The sequence below is a fragment of the Musca vetustissima genome, unplaced genomic scaffold (genome assembly GCF_032173495.1).
Source record: "Musca vetustissima isolate MV318-11 ecotype Yass unplaced genomic scaffold, APGP_CSIRO_Mvet_v1 utg23908, whole genome shotgun sequence".
Lineage (NCBI taxonomy): Eukaryota > Metazoa > Arthropoda > Insecta > Diptera > Muscidae > Musca > Musca vetustissima.
Window position 1 is genome coordinate 98,232 of NW_026879590.1, and position 14,588 is coordinate 112,819.

Here is a 14,588-nt window from a genome sequence, read left to right on the forward strand (position 1 = left end):
ACCTTTCCATTCTGAGATTCTTGACTTTGTATGCCAGTGAAAATGGTAGTAGGATTCATTCCATTACTTATATTTTGTATGCGTGTGTGTGTATGCTTTACAGTATTTAATAAAATTTCCGTTCTTTTTCAATAAGTTAATCGACATTTTTCTAAATAATGACATTATATGGCATGTAGTTGTTGTTGTTTTTTTTTATTATTGTGGACTTTGATGAGCAGGAGTTGAATTATTTATATGGGTACATAGTTTCCTTTGGGTTTGTAAAACAATTGACCACGCATCAGTCGTCGACGTATTTCGGCAAGCAATAAACGTTTCTCCTTTTGGATTTTCTTCAATACGCCTTTGTTCTCTTGTGCTCTGCGCGAGAGATATGGCAAGACTTCTTGTACGGGGCCGTATGGTATATACTTGTAGGCCGAGTAACCAGCTTGACCTGTAAAAAATGAAATTGAAAATTAATTATAAAGAAAGTCCTATAAAGCAATTATTTATATAAATACGACCTAGCAGCCCACTGAAGGCCTGTTCAATCTAAGTTATTTTATTTAAAAATCATTATAGAAGATCTTATGGTATATATATATATATACAATTTTTTACGTGGATCTCATATTTAGAAACAAATCCAAATTATATTCTATCTCTCGATGACCTCAAGAATTTCTCTACAGAATACCAAAACTATATTCCGCTTTCAATAAGATATGTAAATTCTATTTTTAGACGATCTCAAGTTTTCTCCTCATGTCTTTCCAAAATGAAAACTGCAAGAGGTGAGTTAAAAATCTGCAACGTGTTGCGTGGTTCTAGTTCACATGATTGGCAACTGCTAGGTATGAATCATTCCGATCTTAGTTGCTCTAAGACCTCTTGTTTTTGTCTTGATAGCCGATTATGAGGTTTCGCCGGTTTTTAGGGACAAACTTTTGTCAGGTATGAATGTTATTAAAATCCGTATCACTTGCATACCTTATAGCTTACAACGAGGCCCCTTCATCATCGCCCCAAAATCTGTCGGACTGGGAGTTCAGATATTGGTCCTTTAAACAAGAATTAATTGGTGGTCTTCTTAATGAGTTTCGTCCACTATTTTATTAATTTACTTAGCTGACTCTAGACAAAACATATGTTCCAAAAGTTCCAGGCGAGCCGATCAAAAAAATTTGAAAGATCATGTTTCGATAGGTTACCTTCCACATGATCTTTCCATTGAATTCATGGTCTTCCCCTTCTGCGTGAACCATCAGTTGGCCGGCTTTTATACGCGTTTTGAGTTGAGGCATCCTCATCCATTCTCACAATACGACCTACCCATCGTAGTCGCTGCAGCTCGATACGTCTGACTATGTAGATTTCCAAGAATAGTTGGTACAACTCATGGTTCATTCGAAGATTCATTCCAATAGCTGCTGCATCTGGTTGCGCAAGTCCCCATGCTTCAGAACCATACACCAACACGAGTAGTATCAGCGTCTTGCAGAGAGTGAGTTTTGACTGGCGAGAGGTGGCCTTGTTCCTAAATTGCCTACTCAGATCATAGTAGCATCTGTTGGCCAACACTATCCATCTCCGAATTTCAAAACCGATGACATTGGTTTTATTTATGTTGGTACAACTCATGGTTTATTCGACGGCGATATTCACCGCCAACGCAGATCGGCCCACAGATCTTTTGGAGAATTTTTCTCTCAAACAATCCAAGAGCTGCCTCATCTGCTTGCATAAGTATCTATGCTTAAGTTCCATACAACAGCATGGGTAGTATCAGGTCTTGTAGAGTGTGAATTGGGTCTGGCGATACGAGGCCTTTTTTCTAAATCGCTTACCCAGACCATAGTAGCATCTATTGACCAAAACTATCCTTCTCCGAATTTCAAAACTGATGGCGTTTCCTCGAAACTGTAGTTCTCAATTTCCACAGTTGGTCCGAGTCTACTGGACGTCTTGTGCGTTGATACCACAAGCTTGGCCTTCTCGACATTTACTGCCAGACCCACATTGGAAGACTCCTTCTCAATTTGTGGTGGCTGTTACCGCTCGTATGTTCGACTCATTATGTCGCTGTCAAGATTCACTCCAGTAAATGAGCGAATTCCATAGTAGCAACAGATGCTACTATGATCTAAGTAAACTGATACTACAACAGCACGGTGGTATGGATCTGATGCTTTTGGAGTGTTTGAGTGAAAAATTCTCCGAAAGATCTATGACCCGATCTGCGTCTGAATATCGCCGTCGAATGAACCAAGAGTTCTACCATCTACTCCCCGACATCAACATAGTCAGACGAATCAAGCTGCAGCGACTGCGGAGACTTGGTCATGTTGTGAGAATAGATGAGGATGTCCCAGTTCAAAAGGCATATAAAAGCGAGCCAACTGATGGTTCACGTAGAAGGGGAATTCGATGGAAATATCAAATGGAAGACAACATCTCGGAACATGGTCTTTCAAATTGAAAGAGCTGCGCACAAAACCGACACGCCTGGAATGTTTTTTTTTTTTTTTAAGATCGGCTTATCGAACAAATATTCTGTCACAAGCCAGCTAAGTAAGTACCAGACCTATTTTTATTGTCGCTTTGGGTTTATGTAGGAAGTACATGAATATGTTTCATGTAACGACTTCTAGAAGCATTGCATTTGAATAGAAAGAGCATAAGCTATTTTGTATAACTTTTCATGACATGGAATTCCGATTGCAGCCTTTTTCCTTTCTTTTTAATTATACGAATATCTATAAATATTTTTTGTTTCACTTACCTAATGGGAAAGTAATATAATCGCACATGCCCAACAATTGACCGAAACAAATAACCTTATCTTCGGGTGAAATACCAATTTCCTTCATTTTCTCAATGGCATAACGAACAGTATCCTCGTTATGGGATGCCACCATAATACCGATTTTCTTGGCATCTTCGCCATTATCTTTGAGTATCTAAAATAAAATCAAAGGAGGAGATAATTTATGAACATAGACACTTTAAAGTAGACGGGTAACTATCACATACTTTAATTCGTCTCAAACATTCAGTTAATGTTTTATGATACATTTCGGTAGTAGCCTCATAACTGGGATTCACTGGATCAGGATAGCCTAATGCTTGGGCTCGGGCACGTTCTTGTTCCATATAAGCGCCACGCACTAACTTAGCACCAAAATAGAAATCTTGGCGTTTAGCTTGTTCCAAATCGGTATTGACCTGTTGCAGAGAGAAAAAGTTTGGGTGTATTTATTTAGCATGAGTGCTTTAAATTCTGGTGTGGTTCTACTTACCTCACGGAATGCCTCACGCAAATAACACTGGTATGTATTGAATACAATTGCCTTGTCTTTGTTATATTTACGCATCATTTCAAGAGTAATACGGGAAATAGCCGGTTGGAAGTAGGTTTGTTCGGCATCAATCATAATGCGCACATCCAATTCAGCTGCAGTCTGGAAATTTAGAAAAAAACACACACACACAATATTAAATCGAAATCCATGTTTAATTTGTTAACATGAAATCGTACCTTAACAATAGTATTTAAACGACGAATCATATTTCTAAACATTTCTTCCTCTTTGGGCGGAATTTGTGAGATCAAACGACGCATTTGACCAGTTTTTGGATCGGGTACTCTGAAGGTATCACTCAGCTGTGAGTCTTCATCTACAATACCGGACCAGGGGAACAAATGCAAAATACTGCAAATAAACAAATTGAATTTGGTCAGATATATTTTACAAGAACAATCCAGCAGTGTTCCACTTACCCTTCTTTATCGGAGGTAACATTTTTCAAGAAATCTTGAACATTTTTATTGTCCCCCAAACTGGCATAATATTTTTCCAAATCTTTAATAGTTTTGTGATGGGTTAAGACATTGCCTTGACCACCCACCATATCCTCCATGTATTTACGTGTGCGCATAATGACCTCGGACAATTGCAGCTAAAATAAGGCAAGAAGAACAACAACAACAATAACATTAATGAAATGAAAGTGTTTAATAGCCAGGCTAAATGGGCAAACATAAACTATCATGGGATTGCGTGCCGGCTGGACGACTGGCTCATGTTTATTACTTACCAAGAGTTGAGGACGACCCAGGGCGGTTAATTTGATGGCTGTAATACCGGTGCCAAAGGTAGCGCCTAAAAATAACAGACATCATAAAAATAATAAGAATATAATTAGAAATGATGATCATAAAGTGGGCCGAACACATTGAGGCATATCGTTGGCCTCAGTGTGTTCGGCACTTAGCAAAATTAAAAACAAAAAGAGAAGGGATTATTTAAAAACCCCCCAATGATAAATATATATGTATATATTCTAAGTATATATTAAAATATGTATGTTTGGGCATTACTGTACAACAGCAGGTCGTTTATCATACAATAGAGGCTCGTTCTTGTATACATAATACGTATATACAATAATTATATAGAAAACAATTTTATATAGGTCAAGGTCCAAATATACGAACACGCCTATCGAATTTTCACTCTCTTGACATGTTCACATGTATACAGATCAACACAAGTTTGTTGTTTTGTCCATTTCTTTGTTTATTTTCTATAGCGGTTCGTGTGTGCGTAAGTGGGTGGGCGGTATTTATGAATAAATGGACTCAAAAATAGAATAGCTGCCAAGATGAAATATTTATCAGTAAAATGAAAAATATAAAATATGTTTATTTTTTTAATATTTAGGCATAGATGACAGCTTATAGGAGTGGAAAGTAATTAATGTAAATGCCTTAAAGCGATCGTCTCCGTAAATATAATTGATGTAGAATAGGTCTTAAAAAAGGAAAAAAAATATTTATACGAAGACATGTACTTGTTGTCGTTGTACTAAATTTCATATTTATTAGGTAGAAGTAGCCTCTTCGAATAATGTTATATATATCGAATAATGTTATATATATGACATCGAATTATCGAATAATGTTATATAGACATCGGATTTTGCATATTTTTAATAATTAAGATATCAAAATTCTGATAAGATAAGAGAGAGATCCCAGTCTATTCTAAGTCGATTCGGAAGGTCCACGCAGTGGACTGTTTTGGATTCTGGCTATCATATTGACTATATACAAAATATGTAAATTTATTAGTTTAGTTTATATACTTCTCACTTAGCTTCAGATCGATTTTAAAATATTGCACCCAAACTCCAAAGCATTCACCAATGAAAAATAATATGTGGAAAACTAATATCGAAAACCGAGCAATTAAATAGACAGAACTGGGGGCGAAGGTATGTCTGGACATAAAAAGAAACTATATACAATTCTACATTGCAAAATTGCTCTTTCATTGATGATCATACCTTTCGCACACCACACTAAAGGAAACACAGCTGTGTGGTTAGCTGTGAACAAAACCTTTGTACATTGTTTTTACAATATTTATCTTTTAAATATATATTTTCAGATTAAAGCAACATTTGAAAATAAAATTTTACAAATAAAATTTTTGAGGCAAACATGGCTCATAGCGTAACCAAAATTATGGTTGCAGAGACAATATTACACAATAGAATCCAACCATATATATTTTACTCTTCGAATATTGTTGGCTCAACCACATTTTTTTATCTGCGTGTGAAGAAAATTTACCGCTTCTTTGGGTCTTTCAGCTTGACAATAAACTTCGAACATGCACAAAAACATGTCAAAGATTGATTGCGGGCCAACACAATCAGATCTTTACCCTAGAGAAAAATCTTTGGGTCATCAGGTACGCTGCCGCAATGAAAAATAATGGTTATTCTGGGGATGCGTTTGCTATTGCATTAATAAAAAAATCAAAAAGTTGATTTAGTTTTGACCAAGCAAAAATTGGTCCAATTTACTTTTCTTTCTTAATTTGGTACAATTTGGATTTGGGTGAACCGAACGGACTGGAATCCTAAAGTTGGGAAATATGATTTCTATGTGATGGATACATATGGTAATTTATATTAATGCATAATAAATGGCCTGACTTTGGTAACATCTTGTATTTAGGTGAACGTATATAGATCGAATCCTCAAATTTTGAATTATAAACTACAAGAGTACAAAGGGAAACAAATGGTACCAAATTTAGTATAGAGCTAGATTTATGTTGCGGCCAGAATTGCTGTGTAGTGTTGAGATATGGAGGTAGATTTGGAAATGCGTACTAAATTTGTACGATATTAACATGAAGGTTGATGGTCATTCTGGCAAAATGTAAACCAAAGTCGAAGAATTTTTTTAATTGATTTATTAAAATACGTGAAGTAACAGCAAAAAATCCCAAAAAGGAATATTTTTTCTTCTTGTTCTTAGCAACAGCTCTGCAAAATCAAAAAACGACAGGACACATTTTGAATGTGCGATAATAATGTTTGATATATCTTATTCACGTAAAGAATATCAAAAGTTCAACATATTCACACAATTCGCAGTGTTTTCATATTATTAGCAATGATGTCTAAAGTCATGTATATGTTTTACCACTTATCGTACTCATAAAATACCACAAAAAAGTAAAAATATTAAATTGTAAAATTAAAAAAAAAATAATTGTATTTGATTTATTTATCATTTACAGCCTATTTTTATAAAATTCTACACGACCGAGTTTGAGTGACTTACGACCAAACCTTTATTTATGTTTATAAATGTTTTCTGATTCAAAACAAAAATAAATGACGTATTTTTCAAAACCAAGGAGTTTGATCGTAAATCACTCGAATTTGTTTGTTTGGAATTTTACAAAAACAGGCTGTTAAAGTTTAATTTTGCCTCCGAAAGTCGTGTAAGTGACCTCAGAAGTGCCTATATGTAGTTTTTCGTGAAAACAATATAATATTATAAGGCATGTTTAAATATTTCCCACAATCGCTAACGAAGTAGCGGGAATATGCTAGTTAAATAATAAATACAAATCATTTATTGTCAAAAACACAATTAGTCCCCTTTTTCATGTTACAATCAAATATCCTACGACATAATACCCTCACCCCATTGTGGTATAGGTAAGAAAGAATGGCCCTTGAATCAATCCGTAACCTGCATTCTAATAAATCATTTGGATGTGCGAAATTGCATCCAATAAAAAATCGAGTTCTAAATTTTAAGCTATATTTTTTAAATTATACTTAAAACATATCAAGGAAGATATAATGAACATGCCGAATATTAAAATAAAAAAAATGTGACGTTCGAGATTCCACCAATAAATAACTAGTCTACATTCTTTACACAAGATTTCTCCATTAACACCATAAAACTATTGCCTACTTTAAGGCGTTATCATTTACAAGTCAGTTACATTAATTACTAATGACGATTAAACATTAAAAAATATGTATCAACATTTATGACATAATGTACCAAATAATTTTATTTGATTTTATAAAAAAAATAATACAAATTTGAATTTATATCTAGTAAATTGCATTATTTTCAATATAATCGATCAATGTTGTTATTTAATAAAATGCAAAATTTCTACAAGGTACAACGGCAGTCAGTCAGAACACGATACAACGTTGTTATTATTATTATTGTGTCACACCATCAGTCAGCCAGTCAACCATGCATGATTGGTAATCTGTCATTTGAGGCGTTTATGGACGATACACTTATGCCGGTGAGTTTTGCCAAGTACATATTTGTTGGTTGTTTGTTATTGCTGGTGTCTACATATAATTTTTTAAACGAATTCCAAATGGATTTTTGGTATTATATTTTCGCATTATAGCAGAAGTCAAAGTAAAATGGCATGAAATTGTTGAAAAGATAATACAATTCAAGGTTCGTTGTTTAATATTTCATTTCATTTGACTGACGTGCTAATGAACTTTGAACACTTTTCATTTGCCAAATATCGAATAGCGTTTTACTTTTTTTCGGCGTTAGCGTAGGATGTGTGAACAGATATTTGAAAGAGATGTTAATTTCTTTTTTCTTTTGTCCAAATGAATAAAGGAAAATTCAGTTAAATCAATTTCTGTCAAACGGCGAGCCAAATATGTCACACATGCAAATACAATTTCAAATATTGCCGCATATACATATGTTGGTGGGTTAAACTCAGCTAATGACCTTCGGTTTGGATGAAAATATAAACAAAACCCGGCAAGGATGAATTGGTAAAATCTTCATTTCATTTGCATCAGTAACATGGAACAGTTTGAAACATTTCGAAATATATAAAATATTGAATGGTACAAGGCAAATAGCAGTATATTGAATTAAGAAACTATTTTTCTTGTTACCTCCTTGAGGTCTGGGATTTCCACAAACCTTTTCAGAGTAAGGACTTTACTTATACACATGGGTTGTTTTATTTTCATTTCATGTCTATAAGCACTTTTAAAAAAAACGTTGAATATAATAAAATCCCCAAATCACGTTATGTATATTGGTGTATAGTTCCATAATATAAGTTCAACAGTGCCAGTGTTCTATTGGTATTAAAACGAAGGCACAGGACACTATACTTAAAATTAAACATGAGTTAAAGTGTGAAATTTCTCTCATATAAGTGTTACAAAAAAAAAATACATATTTATAATTGGAAAACTCAGAGTAACATCGATTTTGTAATTGATATTTAATAAAGTATTAAATTATACAAATCATCAAATATTAAATTAAAAAATCTCCCTTAAATTCGAAAGTATCGATCTACAAAGCTGTTTTCTGCTTTCACGTTGTACAGAATAGGCGCAGATTTCGCTTTGGCGGATGTACTCAAGAAGTACAAAGCCGATATTATAACCTTACAGGAAATGTGATGGAAAGGGATAGACGTATGTAAATCGGATGATTACGAACTGTATTATATCTGCCATGAAACGAGACATGAACTTGGCTGGGGAATTATGGTTAACAGAAGAATAAAAGACATTGTCTTTAGGTTCACTCCAGTAGATAAGCAAATTCCTATAATAAACCGTATAAAAGCGAAGTTTTTCTACATCAGTTTTATTTGCGCCCATGCTCCGACAGAGCAGCATATGACCACGCCCTGGCCATGACATTAAAATTCTGTTAGGAGATTTTAATGCAAAAATCGAAAAGGAAAATATTTTTGGGGCCACCGTCGGAAAATTATGCCTCCATGAAGAAACATCCGACAACGGCATAAGGTTAATTGACTTAGCAAAAACCATGGTAGTTAGCAGCACCAAGTTCAATCATTTCCGATATACACAAGGCCGATATACACAAGGCCACCTGGCTTTCTTCCGATCAAAAAACGAGAAATCAAATTGATCATGTTGTGATAGATGGAAGGCATTCATCCAGTGTTTTAGACGTTCGATGGATCAGAGGAGCGAATATCGATGTAGACCATTACCTTGTAGCAGCCAAGGTTCACTCTCGTCGTAATATAGCACCAAAGCTGCGATCCAACACAAACTCGACGTCAAAAAACTGCAAGCACAATAGGTAACAGAAGCTTACCACCTGCTTGACCCTCAACTTACCCACCTGCTTGTGGAAAGCACTCGTTGTCCGCATACAAATATAGAAGCACAATGGCAAAACATTTCCCAATCTCTACAAACTGCACTTGGGTACCAAAGACCACCATCAAGAAACCCAAACTACGATAAGGAGTGTCGTAATGTTATATAGGCAAATGCGTATAGGGAAACTCTGCAAGCAGTAGGAACACGCCAGGCTAAAGGACACGCTGTCCAAAGGAGAAACGTATTTTCAAAAAAAAGAACAAGAAAAACGTGAGCGTGAGCAAATCGAGATGTAGAGGAGTCGGAACGAAGTTCGAAAATTTTACCAACGAGTAAAGCACATCCTCCTGTAGAGATGAAGAAAAAACCTGCTGACAGATACAGACATCGTATTGAGGATCTGGAAGGGACATTTTGCAAAGCTTCTGGTATCAAATAGTAGCGAAGAATAAGATAACCCAAGAACCAATAATATATGACTGTATAGATTATATATCACCTATTCAAAATGAGGTCTGAATAGCAATTAATCGGCTGAAGAATAATAAAGCAGCAGGTGCCGGTGGGTTACCTTTTTATAACCGGTTGTCAGATAATAGAAAACTCAGCATCATGTGTCCCATGCATAAAAAGTGCTATCCAGCGTGCTGTGTGAACGACTGAAGCCAGTGGCCAAACCAATGCGGTTTCAGACCTGGCAAATCCACTATATCGTAGACAAGATTTTCACACTGCGCCAAATCCTGGAGAAGACCAGAATTTCACACTCCGCCATATCCTGGAGAAGACCCACAAAAAACACATTGACACATTCCAACTAGTCGTCGACTATAAAGCCGCATTTGGCAGCCACTCAGAGGTGTTTAAAGACATGTCTGAGATCGGCATTCCTGCAAAATTAATACGACTATGATGGATAACTTTAAATGGCACAAGGTCAGCTGTTAAATACAGTACGATGATTCGGACAGTTTGTCGTGTGATCTTTTTAACATCCTGCTGGAAAAGGCCATACGAGAGGTAAAGGTGAACAGAAATGACACTCTGTACATTTCTATGGTACTGTACTAAGCTGATGGTATCAACGCGCAAGACGTCCAATAGACTCGGACCAACTGTAGAACTTGAATACTACTACAGGTCAATGATTTTATATACCTTGGTACTGCCATAAATAAAACTAATGACATCAATTTTGAAATTCGGAGAAATTCCCGTGCTGGTGTATAGATCTGAAGAATGGATACTAGCGCAAGCAGATGAGGCAGCTCTTGGAGTGTTTGAGAGAAAAATTCTCGGAAAGATCTTCGGGCTACTCTGCGTCGACGGTGAATATCGCCGTCGAATGAACCACGAGTTGTACCATCTATTCTCGGGCAGTGACTACGGTGGCTGGGTCATGTTGTGAGAATGGATGACCAGTTCCCCAGTTCAAAAGGCATATAGAAGCGAGCCAACTGATGGTTCACTCAGAAGGGGAAGCCCACGAATTCGATGGAAAGATCAAGTGGAAGACAACATTTCGAAACGTGGTCTTTCAAATTGGAAAAGCTGCGCACACGACCGATGCCTCAGGAAATCTTTTTTAAGCTCGGCTTCTGGACAAAAAATGTTGCCACCAAAGAATTATACTCAATATTGGCAAATGGTACGTTCAGATTCTCGATATTTTGAAGATTTTGGGCAGGTTTTCCAACCAATTTTCCAATTTTCAAAAGTTAAATTCCTATACCAATTTTTAACAAGTAACTATTATATTATTGTTTGCAATAAATGTTCCAACATCGGCCCATATAGTCCTCAGTTTCGTATTTCTTGACGATTTTTTAAGCACCGATACACAATTTTTTGGGACTTTTGTCTTTAAATGAGACTATTAATGAAAGGATTTTTTTTTTATTATAAGAAAAATTAAATTTAGTTGGAACCGTAAATTTGGACTAAAATTATATTAAATAAAATAAAAAAGTATTTAAATTTACAAACTTTAAACGTATGAGAGAAATTTCACTACTATATTTTTTTCAAAAACAGAATATCCTTCTTTACCTTCCTCTTACTTATTTTTCAGCTGATAAAATTAAATTCTTCACAACAACAAGCATTTCGATTCCGACCATTAAAGTGAAAACAACAATAACTACCATAGACACGCGCGTACTTTAAATTACAGTAAATCAAGCGCAATAAAAATTAAAAAAAGAAAAAATAAAGCAATTGGATTAATGTTTACACCAAACTACAAACACAACGACATACATACAGAAGATATACAGCAAAGAAGTACAACAAAAACACTAGTCTACATCGTCACTTTGATGGTATTTTTATATGAAAAAAAAACATTATTTACAAAAAAGGTCCGTAGAGACCTTTTCACACGACCGTGAAGTTCACAACTGTCACTCATAGGAGGGTTACGGATCCCTTATTCGATGGAGAAAAGTAATCATCTTAATTGCACCCAAATCAAGGCGCACATTTTAGGATACTTTACGATAATCATTATTTTTAGTCGTGTCATAGGTTATCCTTTGCAGACACCACCGAACTTATTTTTCTATTACGTGGAAGTTGAGAATTTCAATCAATATTTTATAAAAAAAATTGATACAACCGAACATACGTTATGAGATTTCAATCCCCAATTAGATATTCTGAACAATACGCCGAATAAGCGTTCAAATTAAATTTGAAATTTTAATTGTATATCTAATTTAGTTTACAAATACGAATTCTCTTTCTCAACGCTTGTAGACTAGTGTTTATTATAATACAACAACAAAAACAACAACACAAAAGTATATTAGTAGAAAACATCTTTGTTGCTTACCCTCGGAAGTGCGTCGTGGGAAATACTTCCCATCATCGACTTTAAAATAGGGACGTTTGTTTTTAATGCAATGACATTAAGTTACGTTAGTGGTAGTGGGCCGGTCGGTCGATCGATCGGAGGGTGGTATCGCCCATAAAGAGATTAAATGCCAATGGGATGGTTATAAATGGTAAATTGATGGTGGCCCGAACAAGGCATTACGGTATTAAGGACACCCAGTGAATGAACACAAAAGAAGGATGGGTTGGTCCAACGATGTTTTATTTATTTTGTTTGTTTTTTTAACCGCACAACAATTTGATAATTGAAAGTGACAGTGACGTGTTTCAGGAACGCATACGTGTCAATTAATTACCACCAATACATTGATGGGGGGAAAATGACGCATGACAGACACATACACATGTCCACATTATTGGCAGGATAAATGTATACGGCATTTCGATATACAGAAATTGAAATGCAAATTAAGGACCCAGGTTAATTGTATTAGTTTAAGATTATTTTTGAGGGGTTAATTTTATGGTAATTTCAAATTGTTAATTCCGATGAAATTTTGTTGTAGTTGTTAGTTGAAATTATGAAATGAAATAAACAAAAAATAATAATACAATGAATTAGTAAAATAAATAGTCTAAAAAATAAATCTATATTAATTGATAAGCAAATATATATTATAATAATCAAAAACAAATACACATAAATAATCTTTAATTCGGTCGGGCCGAACATTGTACAGCCTCTGCCTTGAGGAGAACAGTACTCAGTAGAATAAAGCCATCAAATGAAGGCTCCACAAGTATGAGATGGTAATATGTTCTTCAACCCACTGGAAGGGAAAATCGACGTGAGGTTTATACGAAAATGTGGACCTTTTATGTTCCAACAAACGAACACCTGTTTGAAAATAATTTTCACAGTATACGTAAAATCGTATCAAACCGGAATATGTCAGAAAGTTAATTGATGTCGTATCTAACTCTGAACTACAAAAAGCAAGGCTGCCTTACCGCCTGATATATATAAATCAATAATGTTTCATAGTTGTCTCACTTTACAGGGAGGTACCAGAAACCATCTTCGGATTTAATTGTGGTTTGGCAAAAATATAAGGATCGTTTGCATAAATGGATGGAAATCGAATACTTCATTCGCTTCATATGAAATTAAAATATTAGCCCTTTGTTCGGGTGGTATCATAAGATGTAAGCCGATAGGTCTCATATTCGGACTTTATTTCAGCTTAGTAAACATATTACAATTTGCAATGTTTGGATCAAGTCGGACACTCCATACATGTGATATAGGATTTATTTACTTACATAGCTGACTCGAGACAGAACATTTGTTTCATAGGCCAAGCATGAAAAATAAATCCAGGCGCGTCGGTCTTGTGCGCAGTTTTTCCAATTTGAAATACCATGTTTCGATATGTTATCTTCCTCTTGATATTTCCTGCGTAAACCATTAGTTGGCTAGGTTTTATATGCCTTTTGAGCTTTGGCATCCTCATCCATTCTCACAACATGACCTAGCCACCGTAGTCGCTACAGCTCAATACGTCTGACTATGTCGATGTCGGAGCATAGATGGTACAACTCGTGATTCATTCGACGGCGATATTCAGTGTTCACGCAGATTGGCGCGTAATTAAATTGAAACACTCCAAGAGCTGCCTCATCTGCTTGCGCAAGTACTCATGCTTCAGATTTATACATCAGCACGGGTAGTATCAGTGTCTTGTAGAGAGAGAGAGAGAGAGTTTGGTCTGGCGAGAGGTGGAGGAGAAAAACCTTATTCCTTACTCAGACCATAGTAGCATCTGTTGGCTACACTATCCTTCTCCAAATTTCAAAACTTTTATTTATGATGGTACAAATCATGGTTCATTCGACAGCGAGATCCACCTTCGACGCAGATCGGCTTAATTTTTCTCTCAAACACTCAAATATCTGTCTCATCTGTTTGCCTCTGAGTTTGGCGAGAGGTGACCTTGTTCTTAAATTGCTTACTCAGACCATAGTAGCATCTGTTGGCGAACACTATTCTTCTCCGAATTTCAAAACTGATGTCATTAGTTTATTATTTATGGCGATACGGAGATATATAAAATCGTTGACTTCCTCAACGGTGTAGTTTTCAAGTTACACAGTTAGTCCAAGTCTACCGAACGTCTCGGGGTTGATACCATCAGTTTTGTCTTCTCGCCATTTACTGCCAGTTCCCCTTTGGCAGACTCCTTCTCAATTCGTTCAAAGGTGGCTGTTATCGCTCGCAATGTTCGACCCTTTTT

General features: G+C 35.6%; 1 protein-coding gene across 2 annotated transcripts in view; it reads right to left on the minus strand.

The window, feature by feature from the left end:
- Positions 1-231: 231 nt before the first annotated feature.
- The window catches only part of LOC133324548 (proline dehydrogenase 1, mitochondrial), a 42,748-nt gene continuing 28,391 nt past the window's right edge, over positions 232-14,588 (minus strand). For both annotated transcript variants that reach the window (XM_061533389.1, XM_061533390.1), the window contains exons 5-11: positions 4,084-4,148; positions 3,767-3,945; positions 3,524-3,698; positions 3,285-3,446; positions 3,019-3,210; positions 2,768-2,945; positions 232-439 (exon numbers count right to left, since the gene is read on the minus strand). In XM_061533389.1, coding sequence (XP_061389373.1) covers positions 234-439; positions 2,768-2,945; positions 3,019-3,210; positions 3,285-3,446; positions 3,524-3,698; positions 3,767-3,945; positions 4,084-4,148 — 1,157 coding nt within the window. In that variant the 3' untranslated portion in view covers positions 232-233. The remainder of the gene's footprint in view (positions 440-2,767; positions 2,946-3,018; positions 3,211-3,284; positions 3,447-3,523; positions 3,699-3,766; positions 3,946-4,083; positions 4,149-14,588) is intronic.